Below are 24,336 nucleotides of genomic sequence, written 5' to 3' on the forward strand. Positions count from 1 at the left end.
ATTCGCTAAACGAGCTGGTTAATCGGCAACTAATATTTCAGACCGGATGCAGAAGCATCGAGGAGGGCGTACCAAACTTCCGCTGCTTCAAAATTACGCCGAGCAAGTCGAGGATGTTGATCGACTTCACCTCGGTTCTGTAACGACACCCCGCATAAATACCTGCATCTGGCCGTAGGAGGTCGAGAGTCTGAATTTACACCCTAGAATTTTCCCAAGGGGTCGCAGCAGCGCCGGCTTCCCCGAATTGGCAAACCGGCGTTACTTAAAATTAGCATCATCGTTTGAGCCCTTGAGGCTCGCCAGCCGAGGGTTGGCTGAACAAGGTGGTGAAAATTTTACTGCAAGGCGATACCACTTTTAGCCGGAGCCGTCCTTTGATCCCTGATACCGGCTCTCCTCCACCCCTGACTTTCCTCCTTCTCCCCCCTTCCGCCCCACACGCGAACATTCCACCCCTCGAATTCCCCCGAATTTCTCGCGGGCTTGTAACTACCGATGCGCAGCCCCCGAATTTCGTTACTCGTGAATCCCTTTCTCATTTTCGCCAAAAATCCTCCCTCGTCGCTAATTGTCGGCTCGTTTTGACGGTGCGCTTGTACAATATATTCCGGAGAGCGAAGTGATCTTTGCGGGAGAACCGGGTCGCAACCCTCTCCTCACCTACCGGTCGGCGGGTATTAAGTTTTCCAGTACATTCGCCGCGCACTGATAACGGTGTAACTTATCCATTTACGTCCCGGGTCATTACGCCATAACTGGGCTAATTTATGGAGGGCAGAGTCCCACCTAAATCCGAGCACGTACTCTCTCGCCCCGCCAGTTCTGTCTCGCTGCCGCGTCCTGCAGGACGGACGGCTCCATGGGGATGGGGATGTTCGACCACCTACCTATACACCCACATAAATTCACCGAACTCGTATATAAACCCGTCATGTTGTACTCGTGAAATTGGCAAAAAATTCTACACACGGTGCAGAACGCTCGTCGCGGATTATTTCCTGTCCCGGAATTTTACCTCCCGGTTCCCTGTGTATTTTTTTTTTTTATCTCTTTTAATAAGCTTGGCGAATCTTACGCAGGTAGCACGACTGCCTCGGATCCAGATCCACTTGACTGATCAATGATCCGTCCACTGATCTCAGGGTACAAAAGAAGTGATACTTGAAAAAGAGATACACGGTTTAATGTTCGATAACCGCGACCATCAAAGATCGAATAAAAACTACCATCTGAATCGAAGATGGATCATCCAAATCAGAGGCAAATCCGATGTACGACTCGATTAATGAGGTAGTCGGGGCCAATAACACGGTGTATCAGGATCAATGGCGAGATGAAAACTCTACAGAGTCTAGCCAATGGTTGTAATTCGCTGAGATAAATTCAGAGCGAGCTCGCTAGTTTCCAGCAGGATAAAGGAACGCCAGAATGAAAATGGCCGTCGATGAATTCGAGATAATGCAGTCGGCCGACGGAAAAATTCTAGTAGCTGACGGTGTATTTTTCGGGAGTTAAGCGTATGTAAATGTCCGCGGTAAGTTTTTCTACAGCTTCTGGAAGAAAAACACACCCACACACGATCAAACGATAGTCTTCCGGGTTCCCAAGAGTGCGCAGCTGGGCAGTGACCAGGTTTTTCTAAACCTGCCGAACGGTCAACCGCCTGCATCGCAATGCTCCTCGACTTTGGCGTCTGGCTCTAGCCAACGTGAAGAGCCCGAGGTTGGCGGGTAACTTCCGTCGTGAGTGTTGAGTGGGCTTGTCGTGCGGTAAGGAAAGACGAAAAGCCAATGGTGCTCGGTATGCACCGAGGCCAAGACGCCGGCGGCGCTCTCTCTCTCTCTCAGGTCTGAGCCCTGTTCCCGGGCTCCTCTCACACCCTAACCTCTGGGCGATGGAGACTAATTGGACATTCTGTCGCCACGTGGGTCGCTCTTATCATTCCCTCGGCTTCATCAGCAGCCCCGTTGTTGCTGGTTTCACTAATTATTTTCGTCCGACAGAGGGTCAGACCGATGACGGCTCGGAACAACTGACTCTAAATTCTGCATGGCTGCTGAGTGGGGGGGCTCTTGACCCTAAAAAACTCGGTTATTACCAGTGCGACATGCGCCGGTTAATTGGAAGGAATGATTATTACAATACGATTCGTCATTCGGCTCTTGCGGTCGGAGTAAATTTAGCGATGTTGTAGCGAGGATTGCCAATCTTTTAGCTTTCACTGGGAATTCTTTTCTTTGAAGACTGAACGACGCAATCTCTGTAAAAGTTTGAAATAAAATTTACGCGTACTTTAACTGAGACTCGGATTTCCATCGCTGTCTTTCGGACTTCAAATGCTATTTGATACGGGGACGAAAGCTGGAAGGGTATCATATTTAAGTGGGTCTAGCCAGCAGCACTCTTTTAAAGTTGAATTGTTCGATACTGGCAAAAAATGGAATGAAAGTAGACGAGTACTGGAGGGAAGAATTTATTATTCCGGATGACATTTTTGCACCGTCGAAAAGTCCTGCTTGGTTTTATTCAAAGCTGCCGAGAGCGAACGTAGCATTCGTCTCGGTGGGATAATCCCTCGGAAGTATATCAGCCTCATCGTGCGAAAACCAGGAATAACTTGTCAGTTATTCGTCTAATTCTGGCGGCTCTCTCCACTGCGGGAGTTTTAACATTAAATTTGGAGTGAGCTTTCCGTCCGGCTTCTATCTTGGAAACGGGATGAGAATACTCGACAATTATTTCAAATTCTAGACGTTCGCTAAACGTGACCTGGATTCCGGCGTTATTTGTCGCTCCCGCGTTATTGTCAGGCGATGGAAAACTTGAAACGTAGGGTGTTGAGACGCTTCGGCTTCCATGGAGGAAACGCTTTCAATATCAGGCGCGGTGCTTTAATTTTGCTAATGAAAAACTCGGGGGCCTTGTACATTATGTACGAAACTCGGCGGGACGCACGTCATGGACAAAAATGTCCACCTTATTCCCTGTAATTTCTTATCGCGAGAATATACGAGAATGTGACATTGAAGAATCAGCTACAATAATTACGCGAGGGATGAGCTGACACGAGGCTGATTTGATCCCTGTAATTTTCACCTAGCGAGCTTACCACGCAGTAATTTGAACCCGGTGAATTCGAAGATCTGAGCTTTTTCGTTGATTAGTCTAATGGTTTCGAAAAATCCCGCGTATACCGAAATTTGGCAAATCCGGGCAAGTCGCTCTTCGCACGAAACAGTAATTCTCCATCGCCTCGGAGAGAAAAGATAATTAGCGCGTTTTCCATCGTGCTTCGCGATTACTGTCAAATAATCATCAAAGCTCGGGGGCTTCATCAAGCTAAAAAAACTCGCCGTTCCAACTGTGCGATATGATTTTCCCTCGAACGATTCTCAGCTCCGGGGTTTCCGTTTCGACCCCTTTGACACGCCCCACCCCTCTCATCCGGTGTTCAGGAACCGCTGAAACCCGCTTTCGGCACATCACCAACGTTTAGTGGTCTCGTAATAATTCCCAAATCAAGCGACTATATGGAGTGTTTATACCCGTTTCAGCCCGAGACGCACGTTCAAAGTTCACGTCCCCAACCCGAGCAGCTCAACCCGCTGACGTTGATTACCAAAGTAGTTCTCACAGCTGAATACAACCCTGCACCCCTCCCGAACGAAGTTGAGGAAGAGAGTGAGAAGTTGGCGGAAGAAAATATGTACAAAAAGGCTCTTCCCGTGACACCCTGCGGGTTAACTTGGCCGTTCTTTTAGCCCGCGCGGATCGATTCGATCAGCTTTAAAACCGCCCAAGCACGCTGCGAGATTTTTCGAGGCGTACGCGTAGCAGCGTCAGATTACAAAACTCTGGCAACTAACCGGCGAATTCAGTTCCAAAAAAATTTCATCTCCGTACCAAAAATCACCGGATATCCAGGCCAAAAGTGGGTGATTTCTTTAGCCCCGGGCGTCAAGCACGCGTGGTTTTCTCCGCACCGGATACACCGCGCATTTCACATTCCAATGCCGCAGCTGGGACCGGGGCCAAGTTTCAGGACGAGGCTGAAGGACTTGGGCTTGCTTCCAATTCGCCCATCGATACAAAGTGCAGGTATAACGTAAGACCTGACCGTGCCGGCGCGACGGCGTCCGCGGAGGGCGGAGAACGGGGGTGGAAACTAGTCGGGAAGTTGGTGAAGTTTGATAAAATATGTACCTACATTAAGGGTCCTCGAGGCGCGAATGTCGGACGGGGAAACATCTCCGGTCGTCGTCGTCGTCGTCGAGGGCGAAGGCGAAGGTTGTTCGGGAGAAGCGTTATCGACGTATCGACGTGTCGAGCACGCGGGGGCGACAAACGCGAGAAGGATCACACGGCTCGTCCTTGCACGCGACAGGATAGAGGCTCCCCGGGGAGGCGCGTCGCGTCGAGGGCCAAAGAACCACCACCACGCTTATCGCGAATTCCGAACGCTCGCGCCTTCGCGTCGTAGTTCGAGGTTGGAGCTGACACTTGAGCCTCCTGACATTTCGAGTATCCTCGCGTCATTTGAAGCAAATAACCGGCAGAGAAGATCCGCCGTTGAAAATTTGACGAGAATTTCTTCACCGCCGCGCGTCAAATCGACTGTCGACGAGGGAATAAACTCGTCAAATATCGAGTCGGGTCGAATATTTCGAGAGGCAATCCCCCCGGCGTTTTTCGAATCGAATTCGTTCCACTCTGTACATATACAAGCCGACACCCCGCGGCTGGAAATCGCTCGTCGAAACAGGCGCGCATCTGCCTGTATAACAGAAGCTATTCGCTTCATTCCTGCGTCGATACGCGTCCCGGCGTTTAACCGCAACTCTTGGCTTTCAGACCACGATTCCAATGTCAATCCGCCCCAAAGGTACCAATTTGCTTCCGTCGCGGCGAGGCTGGGTTAAATTCCGCCGATGCTGATCACGAACGCCGGGGAAAATAAGGCCAGCGAAACTGTTAAAAACACAAGTTCGAGGGGCGGGCTGCATGGCAGACGTCTCGTCCACGCCCGCGATTCCACCTCCCCCACCCCCAACCCCCTCGAGACTCGGTTTAAATTCGCGGCTTGTCTTCAAGGACTAAAGCCGCCCGAAACTCGCTCGGTGAAAGTCGAGTTAGGGGAATGAAATGGAGGGAAATTAATGAGCCAGATGTTGTTTCCTTTTGATTTTTATTCGCAGAACTCACAGTCATACTTTCTCAGCTTGCGTCACGCGCTTTGAATGCCGATAATATCGTGCGATGATACACACGGGCATTATATTGTGAAAGTTGAAACGACTTACCTGACGTGTAGGCACGGATGAAAGGCCGCCGGGTTGTCCGGGGGTGAGAACTTTGGCAGGGAACCGTGGAGGAGGGCGAGTCTCACCACCAGGAGAACTCCGAACTGGAAATAAAAGTAGAAAAGTTAGAAAATTGCCCGAGTCCGGCGCGTGTATGTCGGCTCTCTGATGGCCCTCGACGTAACGAGACTTTGCGCATGTTTTCCCGTTTTCCGCTTCCCATTCACCCCCCTCCGAATGACCCTGGTACATCTGTACGCAATGGAAGAACCGGCCGAAGCTATTTCCCCGAAGAAACAGATGCAGTATAACAAACTTCCCGTCCCTGGGAGTCTCCGGATGAGTGGGAATGAAACAAAATAAAAACAAAAAGCAGAATATGCTGAGATGCCTGCTCCATGAGAAGAATCGACGAAAAGAGTAAACCGCGTCTAATCCAGAACTACTATTTCCACACAACTGCAGTCGACTTTCCTTCAATTTTTCTCCGACCATGGTATTGGCGAGGTAAATTTAATCAGGGCGGCCATAAATTTGTGGAAAAAAAAATCCCATCACATTTACAGGTTTTCCATGGCTTAAAACTCAATTTTCCCTGACATGACTCTATGTTCGGTTAACACTCAATTCGGATTGAAGACAAATATTATGTACAAAAGATCAGTTCAAACCAATTTGGTTTCTCGGTGAGAAAAGGCAAACTCTTCGCCTTAAAAAATCATTTCTAATTTCCATGATCAAAAACTAACGTTTTTAGTTTTTTCCACGACCAAATAAAAAATTCTCTGACAATTCCAGGTTTTCCAAGTGCGGGGCCATCCTGTTATCCGACGGCAAAACCAAAGCTGCGACGTCAACTCGGGTCGTATGAGACTTCGATCGGCGGTAAACACTCGTAAGCCGGCCTTGCGACAATCGACTGGACTTCCATAAAAGCTCACGGTGCACGGCGCCTATTGGATGAGGTAATTTGATTTTAACTCTACGGTACGGCGATGCGAATATGAGTCGGTAAATATCGAACGAAAGGGAACAAAGCGGGGTGAAAATAAGGGATAATAAAACGCGTTGTAAAGGTTCGGTGAAAATTCGCATGAAATACCTTTCGTCATTTGATCCATCGCACGAGGGTAAGTAACGTTGTCGCGAGAAATTTCCCCCCGCGGTTTTCTCTCCGCCGTGACAAAGCTGCAAGCACCGATTCCCAAAGTACGAACGAGACCCGGGATTCGGACTTCGAACTAACGAAGCAACCGTATCGGGTGTAGAAAAGGCTGAAAAATGATTACCTGTAATTCGCGGAGGAGCAAAGTGAAACCCCGGGCGAAGCTCTCGCCGGAATTTTATACAAGGTCACGTCCGGCGGATGCTCGCTTTTTCCTCCCATCGAGACTAATCAGAAGTTCGCCAACGGGATTCGGTCGAGGTTCGGATCGCGGGGTTGAATTAGAGGGTCTCCTTGACGAAGCTGGCGCTTCTTCGCCGCCGTCCTGCGGGGTGTATCAAGATCCTGACCGCCGTCATATTTCCGTCACGTTCCCTCGGACCTCAGTAACCCAATAATTCGACTTCTGCGTCCGCAGCAGCGGTTCGACACCTCGAGGGTCGGCCGGACAATATCTGCGAATCCGGGCAATTCACAACTTCGGAGGATTTAAGTTGCGGTGAAACTCCGTCAGGAGAAGCTAGTCGACTTATATAGATATACGCGCACACGGCCGCGAAGATCCAGGTCCCGGACTTCCAGCGGTCACCGGCTCCTGGGGTCACTCCGCATTATGCCGAGAGCCGGGCGCCCGTCCCGAAGGGTGAATAATATAGTCACCAAGCCGGAAATTCAATTTTGGTAAATATCTTATGATCTTCCGCTACCCCTCGTTCTCTGAATAGCTCGGGCAGTCTCGCGATTCAGATTCGGTTCGTGTGTGGGTGTGTGTGCGCAGCCTACAGGGTGGATCAGAGAGGAGAGAATCGAGGCACCTTCCGTTTTCGCACAACCGCGAACCGGTGATTGAAAGGAAAAATCTGCGAGTCGATAATCGGTGGTGAAAGAAATACACCGATCCGATCGAGTAGAAGCTCGGCATTTGTCTGGTATCTTTTTTTCACTCATGTGAGATTTTTTACAGGGTAAAATGGAAGTGACAAATTCGTATTATCTTGCTGGCATGACAATAATAATACAATATACACCGGATTTTACCATTCTCTCCTCGCGACGAGCATTCAACAGCTTCGAGTAAATGAACGAATAAATAAATAAACACAACGCCTGTTGGAAAATCGGAGGGGGATGTTTAGACGCGAGCGCGTTCACGGGAATCATCGCGTCACCCGAAGATGCGTCTGCAAAAATATTGCCGCGATTTCCCGCATAATTTGTTAAGCACCACGTTATTCAACCCTCGCGGAGCAATATCGATGTGTTTCACGAGGCTAAACGACTACCGTTTTGCTCTGCAATATGGCTGGGGGAACCGGTTTTGCTCTATCCATAATCATAAACAGAGCGAAAGTGCCCGAAGTTTGAGCGGAATCAGTGCTGAATATTGCCCCGTAAATTGATTAAGAGTAAGTGAGCCGAGGCCCGAATTCTGAATTTTCACGACCTCGTAGCCCGATGAAAAGAAACAAAATCAACGACTTTTGACGATCCAACTCAACTCGACGATCTCTTTTTCCGCGTAGCTGATCCTCCGTCGGTATTTGATTACCTAGTCGAATCGAGACTTGACGACCGTTCCGACCGTAACTAATTCTCGCAATATCTATAATTAAGTAGCTTTCGAAAAGGTCCCGGGCAGATTTTAACACGTGGCAACTAAGGGATAAAAAATGGAGATGAGGAGATCCGTGTTGCCTTCGTTCCCGGCATAAATTGGCACGTGCCTTACACTGCTCGGCCGCGTCTCCACCACGATCATTCCCGGTCGTGTTGCGCCGACGAACCGACGCCTCGACGCTTCTTCGTCGCTATTTTACCACCCTTCGTCCATTGTGAATTCGCCTCGTGCGGTACCTGCCCCTAATTGTAAGCACGTCACAGCTTGTACGTACCTACCTCGCTATTTCTCGTCCCCGTTAATCTCGAGCCCGAGTGTTAACAGGAGCTGCACGTAATGACCCGGATTTTTAAAGGGGTTGCATTTACCGCGGTGCAAGCCGACTTGTACACGGGCAGCCAACTCGAGAAATACCCTAATAATAATTCACCTTGTACCTTAATAATTACGCCCGGCGTATACGAATTATTTACAAACACCGTGTAGTCCTGTTTTTGCTCACCGAGACGACCCGCGGTTATCGGAAACTTTTCGACCGCAGGTCGGCGGTCAGCCGGGCAGTTTCTAGCAACTTGGTCGAGGCCATAACCTGGCGCGCGACGAGCTTAAAGCGGTCTAGGAACGAGCGCGGAAAGTTTTCTCGTAAATTTCTAGCACTCCGACCATTCGGTAGAGAATATAAGTATACGAGAGAAACGTGCTTTGAACAGCCGCGGCGCGAAGGCAACAGAAGAACCGTACGAAGGCACTTGAGAACCATCGCGCGGCTTTCGCTCGTCTCTACATATTATAGGTATGTAACCAGCGGCGTGACTAGGCGTCTACGGGTCCCGGGTCTAGGGTGGAAATTCAGCTCCCTGGACGAATAATGGAACATATTTTTTTTGGAGCCTCCTCTAATGAACTATAACCACACTTGCGGAATACACATGAAAAAAAATTAGTACGAAAACGAAAGAGCGAAATATCACAATTATCCATCCGTATGAAATATTGCGACTTTACTTTTTACCGCTTATCTTGGGGTATTTCCCAGGTTATCTCAGTCTGGTCACGCCCCTATTAATTTTACTGTCCGGCCTCGAAGAATTTATGGAAAATTGATCAGTCGACGATTTTTGCGATTAAGCAGATGCCAGTTTTCAATCCTCGTGACCAGGCTTGATGTAACGACGGGTTACTAGCAGGGGATTTAATGAAGTAGATGGATCGTGTCGCCGTCAAAGCCCCGAGAAATACGCCCGTCACGGGGTTTTAACAAATCTCTTCATTAGTCAAGTCCGGTCTCGTGACGTCCGCCGGGTTTTTTTTCGGCCAAGGTTACGAAACACACGTGACACGCGTGACGGCTTGTCGATATGATGAAAATATCAAGCCGCACGCGAATGTGCAAAATTTTGCGAAATCGTACGAATGACGGGAGCGTCAGAAATAATTGCCAAATAACCGGTCCGCAGAAATTTCCTACCCCTTTTCTATTCACTCGTTCAATTATTCGGTTGCATTCAACGCTCGCTGCCGTTCGAATGCGGTCTGATAATAATTGGCCATTAATTATATAACTGCATGCCTGCGCGTTGACTGACTGCAGGTCGCTGGACTCGTCTCAACGCCGCGGCTTTTCCGTGCCGCGTATCCATCGCGTATCGCACGTAAAACATCGAACGAGGATAATTGGGAGAAAGGCCAATTGCAGCATATGTATGTCTGGGGCGTCCGTCCTTTTCAATTAAGCTTTTGCGCATTCAATTCGCGCCGCTCGGCCACGGCTCGCGGAGGGAAATTTAATCTACGTCGCGATAAACACTGCTTAGGGCCGAAGCCGTCTAAATTAATTTGTCGCCATAAACTCGATGACTGAGGCTCGCTTAATTTGCTTCCCTGGCCGACAGGTAGGCCGGTCAGAACTTGGACCGGACCCTGTCCGAGGGTCGGGCTGACACCGCGAATTAAGCAACCCTGCCACCTTGCGCGCTGCAACATTCGTCTGAGCGGGACGGAGGATTTACTTTGTCCTAGGGTGTAAAAATTAGCGGGTGCAGAAGCAGCAGCGTGACTCAGCCTGGTGCTAAGAATAATTCCGTGATTATGCATCGCTGCACCGATCCCTTGTTACAACCGGAATCCGACAGTCCGAAAGGGCTTCCCTCCAACGATGCAGTCATCCTTAACAGGATTTCGTCTTGCGAGGCACAACCGCGAACTGTGAAACCCGCGGCTTGATTCGATTCCACTATTCTCGTCTTTGTGTTAAAGCTGACTGGACTGCGAACGTTGCAAGCTTCTTCTTCCAGTCAAACATATCGGCGGAATTGCTCGTTCAGGGGCGGAGTTGACGCTCCGAATTTGAAAAGAGTTCCGAAAGCGCCTAATTCCGAATTATTCGCTGGCAAAGCTTGAAGTAAAGGAATCAAACTTTGGAGAAACAACAATGTTTCGAATGGTCGGAAACGATCGACGGCTCAAAGTTCCGAAAATTCAAGTTACGGTAGAGCAAAGTTCCGATAAGTAAAGTTTCGACGGAGTAAAATTCCGAAAATCAAAATATACTCAAACAGCGTAGTTTACTCCACGAGTGGGTGCAAGTGAATCAGTAAAACCGAAAATCAAAACGAATAGGATCGCAATCTCAAAATACCGAAAATTCAGAACAAAGAACGATCAAAGTAGTGAAATTTCACCAAGCCTGAAATTCACGGAACTAAAACTCTTTGATCACTCGGAATTTCAATGTTTCAGATTTTTGAGTGAAAGATTCGCCACCAAAAATTTCGAAATTTAGCATAATGGGAACTTTTTAATTCCGGATTTTCCACCCCGCTCCAGTATTCGCAAATTTTTCAAAGTTTACGGTTATACTAGAATTTTCCTGACAATCAAAGCTCGTTGGCGTTTGCTATTGTAAGTTAATTACTTACGACTCGTGTGCAACAATAAGGATCATCGCCCGATCGACGAGGGCATAAATCGTGAGGCTAGCTAGCGTATCTGCAAGATATTTATACAGAGATCGCTGAATCGTAATGATTTGTCTGTGAGCGGAACTCGGTGGGTATAGTAAGGGAAGCTCCTTCTCCCACGACGGTCTTCTCCTTTTCGCATTTTTCTATTCTCGTTTTTTTCTTTTTTCTTTCACCCCCTTCCGCAAGCTTCAACCGCGTTTCCGTTTCCGTTTCCGTTTCCCTGTTACCCCCTGCGCGAGACGTGGCAATGTTCCAATATCGCAAAACACGCCTTCAAGATATTCAACCTGCGAAATTATTCCCCCGAATAAAATCCTGGCGTTGCATAAATGTGTGTAGACACCCCAAAATTCTTGGTATGTTAACGCGTGAGATTCGGCCAGAAACGTTTTCTCCTCTATCCGTTTCCTGCCTCGAAATTATCCTACTTATTGTCATTATTTTCGCAAGATATTGCCTGATCAAAAAACAGCTGACCTGAAGTTTAAGTAAAGTATAATGTCTAGACAATACGAATGAGTGGTTGGGCGGGAAGTGTGACAAGCACAAAATAGTGACGTCACGTTATTCTTGTTCAGCAACGATCGCCTGCACTCGACCTTTGAACCGCGTGTACATTTGATACCGATATCACAATAATTCCTACCCTCCGTGTACTCACAGTATTTTTTTTTTTTGCGAATAATGTTGCCAAAAGAGAGGAGGAAAATGTTCTTGACCAAGAAATTGAATCGAGATTGAGTCGCGCTGTTGATTCGACGTACAAACCGGCCCGCTCTCGTCATTAAAAATCGTTGAAATTCGATGTTTTATATCGTTTCAATATAAGGTCTATTCCATGAAATATCTGATCACTTCTCCCGGTAGCATTACTCAAGGTAGATATTAAACAAGGTACGTATTTCGGTGGTTCGGAACCGGAAGCGCGTGTATATACATACAAGGATGGGTACGACGAAGATCGTTAGGGTTAATTAGAGGTCGTGTTCGGGAACCCTTTCAGGTCCGCTAAAAGTTATCAGTCATGCCTGCTGTTCCTAAAGGAAATTTAAAACTGTTACACGGTCAGTGCGTAACGCGTTTTGATCCCTCGAGTGTCGTGTTGCTGTAAAAATGTTTGCGGAATCCACTAGGTGTGTGGGTACGTATAAAACCCTCGTAACTCTACGGTTATTATACCGCCACCCCTCGCCTCGCACGTATTTCCGTACGTGTTTCAAACCCCCTTTTCAACCCCTGTCCCGAACCCATCGCCTCTCCCTCCCTCCTCTTCTCGTTCCACCAACTTCCAGCAAAACTCCCGAAAGGCAACCCTGTACATCCACTAGATTCAATTAAGGCCAGATACCGGCGACTATAATATGCACCACGCGAATAGCGACTGGCTTCAAGGCAAAGTGCTTTGAAGCTTGTACAGCCGCTCGGTTTCCATTTTTTCATACCGCTCTTTCATCGTCGATCGAATTTTAACCACCTCTTTTTCTGATCGCTAAAATTTCGGAAATTCGTTGACGAATAAAAATAAAAACAAAAAAAGAAACAACGAGACGAAATGAATTTCAACAGCGTTGAATAAAAAATTTCCAATTTGGTGACCTGATTTAGTCCAACTATCAGCGCAAGTTGCAATTGAAATACCGGTTGAATCCACTGTATTTCATGCCGGCTGCAGATTAAACTTTTTTCATCACGAGCTAAACTGAAAAAGCGCTCGTACGCTGCGCACGGTACACAAAATAACACAGGAAATTCGAAACAAACAGAATCGAAATCACACGCCATCCGAAAATCATTCGATCAACGGTGAGCTACAGTTTTCATTTATATTTTATGGCGTATTCATCGGTGATACAGCTGTAACAAGTTTCAATATAATATACGGTATTACGCAACCTTGAATCACGTCCGTCTTCTTCGATTCGATACAATTATTATAATTATTATTTTATTATAATTGGGGAGCGGGATCCATAGCGTTCTCTAAATTATCAAGGTGAACGTCAATCGGAAGGTAATAATTCGCGGGCGAATTCCGAGCGAACGTGACGCGCGAAATAATTATTTAGGCGACACGTAGCGCTTGTCCCAGGAGCGAAAAGAGAGAAGGAAAAGGATGGAAAAGGAAGGGAAAAGAGCGATTAAGAGCTGAAGGGGTGAAAAAGCGTCTTAGGAACTCTCGGCGCCGGTTTAGAAGAGCATCCTCGCCTTCAACGAGCGTCTGTTTCTCCCCGTAAGCAAAAAACTTCGTCCCTGCAGCAGGCGTCGCGGCGATGCTGCAGTGGCGAAAATTTCCACAGCGTCTCCGGCGGATCGAGTGCGGTTATAAAGCCTGATCCGATAACCCCTTTCCCAAATTCTCGAGTGGCAAAAAAACCTCGAGGATTATACCGCGGGGGCGTTTCAGGGGCGTTTCGGGGGCGTCAAAAAGCCTCGGCGTCTCTTAAATTTGATTTTTATACTCGGGTATGTAGAGGCGAGGATGACGAATGCATGGATATACTCACCGATACGAGAAGAGCCGCGGCTCGCCGTGAGAAATTTCTCGATTCGTCGTTCCACCGCGCCTCGAGTAGCGACCTGTGAACGAGAAAAATTTATCAATATTTCAGATCCGGGATTTCGAATACATATTACGCACTCGCCGTTTTAGTATCAGGCGGACTTAACGTAGCGTTACTAATTCCCCCTAACAGCCTGAGGCGATATCTGCCGGATAGCTGAGAGGAATTTATTGCCGAATGGATCGTAATTCGGGACGATTGAAATTAAAATAAAATACGTCGTTCTGCAGAGCAGCGTCGAGAAAGAAGGATTCAATCGCGAGAGAGATTTATACTTTACATATACGTGTGTGTAATACATGTACATATGTACATATACACGGGGTGTGATAAAAATTTGGAATAAAATCGTAGCCGCGATAATCATGATTGATTTCGTCAATCATCCCTGCGGATAGCGATTCAACGCCATTCATCGATACGCGCGTGCGATACCTTCGTCAAAATGCACACCTTCGCATCTCCGCGTAACGAGAACGACGAAGCACAGGAACTCGACGTGCAACGGAGGCCTTGGACCAATTTGCAAATCGGGCAAGTCGAGCGGCTCGTTTTTCTGCAGTCGCATGCCGCCTGTCACACCCACAATAACAGCGTGTGGCTACCGAGTCAAAGACTTCTTGCGGCCGGCAAGAAATCGCTCGCGAATTACCAACCGGCCCCCGTTATTCACGGTTCTCCTCGCTTTTTCTTTCTTTTTTCGCCGATGGTCGAAGCAGGATCGATAGAGGTCGGATTCGTCGGAGATAAAATCAGTAAAATCTGGGGATCCTGACAGCGGAATTTTGACGCGTGAGATGCGAAGCAAAACGGAAAAGTATCGTCTCACCTTTTTATCGAGTGCCAGGATCGACAGAGGTCGTAGAGGAGATTGAGGACAAGCACCGTGACTCCGGTCTCCTTCGCAAGCATCGACAAAGCGCCGAGTCCCACGCTGCTCCAGACGTGGGCCGTTTGTTGACTGAAACAGAAACCAATAAACGTGAAAAGTTTATTGCGGGAAAATGTTTACGCGAAACAAAATATTCACCGGTATCGATTTCCTGTTTGCCCAAGTTCGGGTTGAACCATCGAGCAACGGTATCGCGTGTCAATTTGGACGGAAAATGATAGGCTTGCGGATAAATTTTTATCTTTTACACAAAAATTATACACTGCAGGCTGTCACAAAGTGTGATATCGATTATTGGCAGCGACGCCGTCGACCAATGTTCATTTCTCCTTCAAAAACAAAGTGAAATTCCGCACCAAGCCTTAAATTCGACCCCACGTATCAATGGCGAGAAAAAGTCGTTATCGTAATTGTCAGATTCGAAAATAAGATCAAGTTCAGCGTAATTTCGTAGTCTGCTGGACATAATAAAGACCCAATTTCAGTTCGCCACTGTCTTTAAAGTGGTACGATGATTGTATAAAAACGAGAATTAAGATTCACTCAATCGTGTTTAGTCCCGGCTGAACCTATTCTACAGAAGCGTCAGCATCATTTATTCGTAAGAAAGCGCGGTGCAATTAAAAGCGTGAAGTAGCAAATTCGGAATAGACACCCTCGAGGTGTTAAAAGGCGGGAGGGAGGGGGAGGAAATTGCAGCGATGCAAGTTTAGCCGAATATATTAAAACTGACGATGAGTATTCTTCTGACACAATCGGGACGTACATCCCGACAATAATTACCAGAATTCTTGTCCGCCTGTTTCCTCGGCGCTCTTTTCATCCCCCCCTGCGAAAGGAGTTTAAGAGAAGCCGTAGAAAAGCGAGGGAAGAGAGGAGAAGAAATATCTGGAGAAAAGAGAGCGAACTGTTGAAATCCGCGAGACGCGGGGATAAAGTAGGTGGAGAAGCGGGGAGGGTGGTCCTTTTGTGGGGTGTTTCCGAGAAGAGATCCCGGCTACGGCGTGGCAGGAAAGCCGGGGGAATAATCTGGAAAAATGACTCGACCATCTTTTATGCGAGTATTACAGGGCTGGGGGCAATCTCATTCCCTTATCTCGAATGTAAATAAGTAATAGAGGGTAATTTCCGTGTCTCCGTGTATATCTCTTCGTTATGTTCGGTCTCGTGCCGAGAATTTTCACCGGATACCATCACGCCCATATACAACCCGCTCCCGTAACAAGTTCGACGAACTTACAGTCACCAGCTGTGCCGATAGCTTTCGACCTCCTTCGAATAAGTAACGCATACCTTGAAGAGTTCGCGTGTATACCTACCACGCATAATATCGTCACCCCCCCCCCCCCCCTCCCCCCCCCCCCGTGTAATATGATTTCGGTACGGGAAATACCTGATCGATTTCTACTTGAGCTCCAAAGTTCCGAGCTTTCTCCCCGAAACTTTATTACAAGGGGTAAATTATTATCACGTAAAGAACCGACGAGAATTTCCCCGATCATACGGAATTTCGCGCGAGTGATTAATAACAATTAACCGGTAAATTGTTCGCACCAACGCACTTCGTTCAATTAAATTATTGCCTGATGCGAGCTTGCGGGGCGGGGTTATCAACCGGGGAAAAATGGGAGGGGGACTGGCCCAAGTTTCGTTAAGGTATAACCTGTTTTAGCAAATGAGGATGCCGCGCATCAATCTACGTTAGTCATCGCACCTGTCACAGGCCGTGGTTCGGGGAGGGGAGGGATTGCGTGTCCCCGGAGGATCGGGGAAAGTGTGGATGCGGCAGCTCCTCTTTCCGGAAGTTTGTTTCAAGGGTCGAATTCGCTTGCGAGTTAGGTGGCAAAGGGATAAAGGGACGCCGGCTTCGCGCCTCATCGCTAATTGTAGGATATATGATAATAACAATAATCGGGGGACCGACACACGTGCTGCCCCGTTCGTATTATCGCATAACACAACCCTTAATCAGCGATGATTTGGATTTATGGGACGCGTCGGTCCGCCCGAGGGAATCACGCCCAATGCGATCGATAACTTTTTGTCAATTTTCCCTCGAAGGTCATCGATTTCTCCATCGCTCATCGCCGCTTTCGTTAGTTATAATAATAAGAATATAAATGTAAGCCGTGGGCGAGTTACTCGGGCGCCACTTGCGCCCCGTCGCTCGTGTCGGGCTAATTACTGTTTATGACCAAAGCGCGAAGCGAGGCCTGGGCGGGGAGAAAAGCTGCCCCCATAAAGCAGCGCGGATTACCTCCAAGGCGTCATTCTCGTAGTAACAAGCTAAAATACCGCAAGTGACGGTGGGCGATCAATTTCAACGGTCAAGTCTCCCTTTGCTCTGCGGGTACTGAACAGCCCCTAAATTGGGCCCGGATAAGATTTTAATCCAATTGGAACTCGGGGCGGGGTTGAAATCCCGAATTTGAAAACTTCCGAAAGCGCCAAATTTCTTTACTTCACGTTCCGCCACTAGATAATTCGGAATTAAGCGCTTTCGGAGCTTTTCAAATTCGGAACTTCGACCCTATCCCTTGGTATATTCTTCCACGAACTCAGGATCCATCGATTCGTTTACGAAAATTTACCAACTATCAAATTGAAATTCCCTCGGTTTCTTAACAATTTTCCGGCGGTACCGAGCAAGAAACGGCACCATGTAAACTATAACTAAGCCAGGGCAGGCGCGTGTTTCTCCATTAATTATATAGCCCAGCGGCATGGCAGTGCCGGAGTTCGAACTTTACTATGTAAATAAGTAAATTTGTAAGTAAATGTCGGTAGCTCTTCTGCAGGTCGCCCCGAGGGGAATATTAGGGAGGAAAGGCAGGTACAAAGAGGATGAAATACTAGATAGACTCGTTGAATTTCCGGCGTTGAGGCACTGAACGTCTCTTGGCACCTTCCCACCTCCGGGGGCGTCGGAGGCGGCGCGATTCATCACTCGAAAGTACGACGGTTGACACACTTCTCTTTGCTTCTGCCATTACTCAGAGCGCGCGCGTCGGCGAGGAAGGGGGGAGAAGGAGAGTGAGAGAGAGAGCGAGAGGGAGGGAGGAAGAGAGAGGGACAGAAGGAGCTGTTTTTCTCAACTTCCCTCATTTGCCTCGGCGACCGCTCGAGCTCCGGCTGCCTTATTCCCTGGCTCCGACCGCTTACTTATTCCTGAAAATATTCATGTGCTCTTTTCCTCCCCCCTGCTTCCTTCTCCCTTTCGCTTTTCGTACCCGTATACGCGTGAAAATAAAACGAGCGGATGGTTAATATTCCACCGTCATCCCGCACCGCGTGTCCCATTTGTTTCTCCTCATCTCGAACTGCGTGTTAAGCCTGTAAGAGGATCAAATCCGTCTGGAGGAAGCTTTTGTTTTGGCTCGACCCTTCCGGCGTGTGTTCCCGTTCGTTTTTCGACTCTCGAGTCGATCACGGAGTCAGTTACCCTCTCCGGAATCTCGGGCGCCCGAGGAATATGAAGACTGCGGTTTGACTTGACGTTTTCCCCCCGCTCGAGTCTCGTGTTTCGCGGGAAATTCACCCCTCCGTGAAAATTACCCCGCGGTGGGCGAATGAAATTTTATCGCTCACAAAAGCTCGCCACCATTTATCGTTAAAATATTTGCTCCCGGGCGCTGTACACGCGTGCGAAAGTCGTCGACGGAATCCCCGGATCCGTCGGCAACGGGGTGGAAGGAATTTTAGTAAATCTCGAGTCACCTGTCCCCGGTTTCACCCGGTTGGTAAATTAGTTTAGTTTATAATTTTCACACCGCCTTCGCACTCATGAGAATGAATGGGATCCGTTGTTTCGAGGGCTGGCAGGTGTCAGGCTTGCAGCGGCGTCGCGACGTCGCGTTTCACCTCCGACGCAACCCACCGGCTGGGTTGATGTACGCCCGAAAGCCAAGTTTACCGGGATTATACACACCCCAGAAATCCATCATCCTTATCCCCGAATTGTCTGACTAGGTACTCTGACTGCGGACGTTCGCCTCCCGTGACGAAACAAACGAGCCTATATGTATAGGTATACGAGAATCCTGAGACGACGGATAGAAACGGCTTTACCCTTGAAAATAGTTAACGATATTTAACGAAAAATAATTATAACGACCCACACTCGATGAATAGTTTTATACCAAAATAATTAACCTAGTAAATTACTGCGCTCTATTATTCTTGAGGAGGTTGTTTGGCCGAAAATTCATAGGCGGTACTCTTCATACTCGGTCAGCTTCTTTCTCGAATTCGGACTTGTAGTTTCATTTGGAGTAAAACAGTCGTTTAATTCGAAATCTGGTATCCTATTCCTGATTCTAAAAAGTCTATTCAGAAGGGATTTCTTACTTCTATTTAATATGTATTAGAGTGAGACCCGAGAGTAAATACGAACAGGGGAAATGGAAAATGGAAAGCAGAGGCCTCTTCGGAAGTGTATCAAAGAGAAGAAGAAAAGATTTTGTAGACGAAAAGAATGACCACGGAATGTTAAATACGTTTCATAAAGAAATTCTTTGTTTAATTTTATAAGCAATATAAGATGGTGTTTTCTTTTTTTTTTCATTATTGCTATAATTTTTTTTATCCAAGCGACTTATATTTTGCGAGAATACTGTACGCGATGAAGGGAAATGGAAGGAATAATTTTTGGATTCAGCACACTCGAAAACACAATATTTGCCAAAAGCATCTCATGCAGCTGAAAAAAAAATAATATTTTTTCCAGGCCTGTGTTATTTACACCAACTTTTAAATTGCGCCGGGGATCGTTCATCGCGTTCTTTATACCCTGACCATTGCAGACTATCAGCCGTCAAGTGATTCGCGATTTCATGTACGGTTAGCGTGACCGAATTACGCCCACCCAACTCCCGTCATTGTTTCCCCGATGAGCGGAGTAAAATGCGGAAATATAGCCTCAACATTATGAATTACCAGGAGGGGCTTAGGTCCCCTCCCCTCCCCCCTCGTCGCTCTCCGTTGCCAGAGTCTGTTGGCAATAGCGGGAAGATATTTATGGTTTGTTGTTTGGTATGCATGAGCCGCAGCTTCGAGCTACGTACGCATACGTTATACATGTACAGGCATACACGTACGCTCTGCGCGATAAATTAACTAAGTAACTGAGAATATTAATATATACGATTTTATACCCCCCGGTTCACTCTTATGGCCTTTCAGCCTTTACTCAGAGACATTGCGTACGTAATATTTCCGCCGTATTTAACTTCCCGTTTCGCTTATACTATTCTTGTTGTTGTATCGTTGAGATTTCGCGGTCTTGTTCGCGGAAAATAATTGAAGCGTACATTTATTGCGGTACCACGTAAAATGAAATCGGTTATTCTCACTTGCGATGATTTGAAACTTGACAACAAAACGGACGAGAAGAAACATTGGGCGTGTATTTTCGACCCGCAAGATAAACTCCAACTTTTTATTGCCTTCGGTAGAGGAGTCATGAATTTCGTACAATATATTCAGTTACCAATATTGTCCTTGAAAAGTGCGACTCGACTGAAATTTATAAGAACCTCCAACTTTTCGGACCGAAAACTTATTCACGTCTCTCGAGGAGAAAAAATGTGTGATTAAAAAATATCTGGCGAAAATTAATAAATTAAGTGTTTCGTTTAGTAGACGGATTTAAACACCCTGAAGAATTAAATCTGTTGATAGAATTTTGTCGATGCGGTTAAGATCATTCTTCAATAAATCCCGGTGAAAATGTAACGAGTATCCGGAGAAAGAGGTAAATGCAAACGTCGCAGTATTACTGCACTCGACACTTGTAGCATTTTCTCGCGATGTAAGCAAGACCCGAGTCAAAGAATCACACTTTTTTTTAACGATTTTTCGTCCCTTTATTCATCGAATAAAGTAGAGAAAAAGGGTGAGTCTGCTCCGTCTGTAAAGTTAGGAGTACTACATGACCTTAAACGACTCTAAGCGATGACACTTGTCGGAGCCGCTCATAAGTACAAGTTGCGGTATAAGCTTATCGATAATAAGCGAGAGCCGCAGCCATTCATCTGAATGGGCGATACGCTCTGCTTTGATGCGCAAAATCTGTGGTAATTCAAACAGTCTCGTTTGCTCGGCTCGCGCGGACGCACGTCGCTTCTCTGCCCTGGCAGCTTATACATCCGTGTTTACATACACTCGGTACACGGAAGAGTCGAACGTGGAAAACGTTTCTCGGCTCAAAGGTCGAGTAGCTCATATCCCGCGTCTACGGAACCCCATCACTTTTCAAGTGCGAGTACGGATAGTCGTTCACACCCTCATCCGCTATCCGCGAGGATCCTGCAGGATAGTCACCCTGCGCGGAAGTGACTGTTTTATGGACCATCTGGCTTAATCATTTTGAGTAGAAGACCTCGGCTTACCGAGAAATCTCACTCGCGACATGACGCGATGTAACGTTATAGGTACAGGGGCGAATATGATCGTTCTGCGGTAATTATTTCCACCGGCTAAACCAAAAGGATGATAGGGTAGAATTTGTCGGCTCGAAATAACCCCGGAAAATCGAGGATTCGACGGCCGTAAACGAGCCTGTTCCACGCTGTGAACTGCAACCATGGTACGGACTGGAAGTGTGTTATATGTGTAGTAGAGTGTCGCCAACAATCTTTGAGACCCCGATTTTGCGCCAGCGTGACGAGCGGTCAAAATCGACACTTGGCTCAACGCGATTGAAACAGTGTTCGAAAGTTCGTTCGAGTGGCTACACGTTACGGGAAGTTGCGGTAGAGTGTTTGGTGCCCGGCTTGCTCAAGGTCAGTTTCGTCGACCTTATTGTTTAGTCTCCAGCTTCCAAGTGACGGTGTGAAGTGTTTTTATAAACGAAAGTGAATGTCACCTGTGTTGTGCGTCTTCTGCGTCAGGAAACTGGAGGAAAATTGACCGAGGATTCGCCGGTAAGTACATGAAACTTTTTTTTCCGCCCTGATAACAGCAAATCATTTCCAAAATGACTTTTCTATGAATTTGAATCCTTATTTGTGCTGTGGCCTGTTTTGTCACTGCCTTGGTTTTACCGCTTTTCAAAAAAATGTTACATCGATTTGTATCGCGTGTCTTTTGTCCGGCGAAGGAAATGTAAGTAAGGATAATAGAGATAGAAGGAGAATTGAATAAAATTTCTTGGCGCTGCCCTCGAGTTTGGGTAAATAATATTTATTCAGGAACAAGGTGGATGGATATAGCCAAAACTTGGAAATCCGTTTTATTCGAAGGCTGACGGCCCTCGGGAGATAAATCCACATTGACTACGCGTTTTCCCTACAGTCGCTAGTCTCACCCCGGAAAATCCTTCGGCAGCGTACTTTCCGGTGGAAAATGGGTTATTAAATTATCTGCGTAGCTCCGGTTCGTTTCGAATTTACTCACCCGTGATAGGCCAGAAAAGATAGCAGAAAGAAAATGCAGGCGAGGACGTCCGCTCTCCCGACAATCCCGGTAACCTGGAACAGAAATAACGAAAAATTTAGCCATCGATGAGGGTGCGAGAAATGAGTTCGGTCAGATTTCACCTTGGCTAATTGCGAGGGCTGGAATTTAATGTCACAAGTCAGCCACGGTGCATTTAGAATTGGAAATACTTCCGTTGAAAATCCGTTGGATTCAGTTTGGATAGAAAGATAGAGGGACACGGTGAGAGAGAGGGAGGGAGAGAAGGAGGGGGGGGGGGGGGACTGTATACGCGAGAAGATGTATCGCGGAGGAATATATGTGTCGGAGAAATTGAAAGCAGATCTCCATTTTCAATTCCCCTGAGATGTACGCAGGTGCACACATGTACATGTACCTGTAATACACATTTCTCGAGGATACATTTTCAGGTAAATTTCCATACAAAAATAGATTTTCCTCTAAGTATACGCCGGCGTTTGTATAGGTACGTGTAAAAGGACATGCGCATGATGAAAATGTCTCGAGAGTCGTTTTTTAAGCTGGTACTTCCCGCCCCAAAGTCACCTCTATTCGCCCTTCCTCCTAGCGCTTACGGCAGATGCCCGGGTGTTAACCAACCTGAACAGACGTATGCGTGATACATTCCCGATCGATCGTGACATTAAATATGAACCATCTGCATGTACTTATGTACGTTATATTTGTACACCTCTGCCAATTCGACGTCTCGCGCCTCTTACGCGAATATCACTCCGACGTAGGTGGATAGCAGCGTAGTCATTCTTATTTCCGGATAAGTGCTTTTTCCCCCCTCGGCAAGATATATTTTTTCAGACTCATATATAAAAGGGATTTTTTATCACTGTACAGCGAATCGGATTTGAGTGAAATATCTGTAGTCTGACACATTTCGTCTCTATTCTGATTATTTGTGACTCGTTTGAAAGTAAAAAGAAAGTATATACGAATACGAATACGAATATGAATACGAATTCGAATCAATTTTTAATCTTCAATTCCCGTTACGGCGCAACGAGATAACCGTCGACTCAATCAAGGAAAATTTCCGATAATTTCGCACTTCCATATTTTTACGCGGCAATATTTCGCGGGTCACGGTCTTTGTCCGAGAATTTTCCGCACCGTGCATAAAGCCGACACGTACGAGTATCGACGATTCGAGTATGGGGCGCCTGTAAAGGGTTATAGGCGAGGGCGTGGGAGGACCTAAAATAACGCCACGTACGTCTGGCATTACGGGACGACAGATTGAAATTGGATCCTATTCGAAGGAAATCCCGGAAAGCCCGGCGAGCCGGATCCCGGCTTGGTGTGCTCGGCAGTCGGCAAACAAGGTGGCCGACAAGATAAGGGGTTGCCGAATTATTGATGCCCGGCCACCAGTGAGTGATAACCGAAGGACCTCTCAGCCCCGGACAGCTGGGCCGAGGGTCGAATCGCGGCCGAGTCTTCCTCCGCATTCCCCAAAAACTACACCACCCCTCTGCATTCGCCTTTCGCGTATACCTACGTGTCCTGTCATTTTTCCCCCATTTTTTCAACTTCCTATGTCTCTGTTTTCAGTGAAAAAAGGAAGTTGTTGTAATCACCCTGAAAATGAAAAGTTGAGTTATCACTAGATCTCGATGTTTCAACGTATGTGATAAATTTTTTTGCTCGACGATATTTCGAGAACGAATTGCCGGATTTCAATGGTTTTGGTCTCAATCGACGCGGTTCTTTCAAACTCAGAACTGATTAGATTTTGGCTCTGATTGGTTCGCTACTTTTTCAATTATTTAAATAACAAAATTCTCAGAACTCATGTGAATATTATGATATTTTGATAATGGATGAATGGGTTTGGATGAAAATTGGTACCGTGAGGTTTTATGGGGCGTTAATCGCGAATCTGAATTCGTAGTTCAAAATTCGAATAAAATACGATTCTCTGTTTTCTCTATAAACTTGGCACCTGCAGTGTAAGAAGGAGAAATTCGAGGGCTGGTTCATGGTCAGTCTAAAGCCGCTTGTTTCTTTCACTGCCGCATCGAAGAACCTTGGATAGATATTCGCACCGAAATTTTCCCTCCATCTTCCCCTCCCTTTTGATACATCCTTTTTTTCCTATTTCAATTGAAACACTCGTGATCCTTGATTCACGTCGCTGCAGAAGGGGAGAGATTGCCTTTCTGAATTTTCTACGACTCATGCGGGGCCGCGCGCACTCTCAAAAAAGGGTGGCGTGGTCATCCGGGGGATGCGGTCAAGCATTCGTACTCCGTCAACGTCGACGGGGTCGAAACGGAGAAGGGGCGATGGAGGGAGGGAGTGAGGAAGAGGGAATGGGGGGGGGGGGGAGGATAGCATGCCTAGCCCCCGGGAAAAGTGCTTCTTCCCGCTTCTACTTAAGAT

The 24,336-nt window shown here is 47.1% G+C and overlaps 1 protein-coding gene across 3 annotated transcripts in view; it reads right to left on the bottom strand.

The window, feature by feature from the left end:
* The window catches only part of LOC124306745 (protein O-mannosyl-transferase TMTC1-like), a 145,513-nt gene that overhangs the window by 43,913 nt on the left and 77,264 nt on the right, over positions 1–24,336 (bottom strand). For all 3 annotated transcript variants that reach the window (XM_046767703.1, XM_046767702.1, XM_046767701.1), the window contains 4 exons: positions 21,898–21,971; positions 14,440–14,571; positions 13,554–13,626; positions 5,304–5,407 (listed from right to left, as the gene is read on the bottom strand). In XM_046767703.1, coding sequence (XP_046623659.1) covers positions 5,304–5,407; positions 13,554–13,626; positions 14,440–14,571; positions 21,898–21,971 — 383 coding nt within the window. The remainder of the gene's footprint in view (positions 1–5,303; positions 5,408–13,553; positions 13,627–14,439; positions 14,572–21,897; positions 21,972–24,336) is intronic.

This window comes from Neodiprion virginianus, chromosome 6, assembly GCF_021901495.1.
Source record: "Neodiprion virginianus isolate iyNeoVirg1 chromosome 6, iyNeoVirg1.1, whole genome shotgun sequence".
Taxonomy (NCBI): Eukaryota; Metazoa; Arthropoda; class Insecta; order Hymenoptera; family Diprionidae; genus Neodiprion; species Neodiprion virginianus.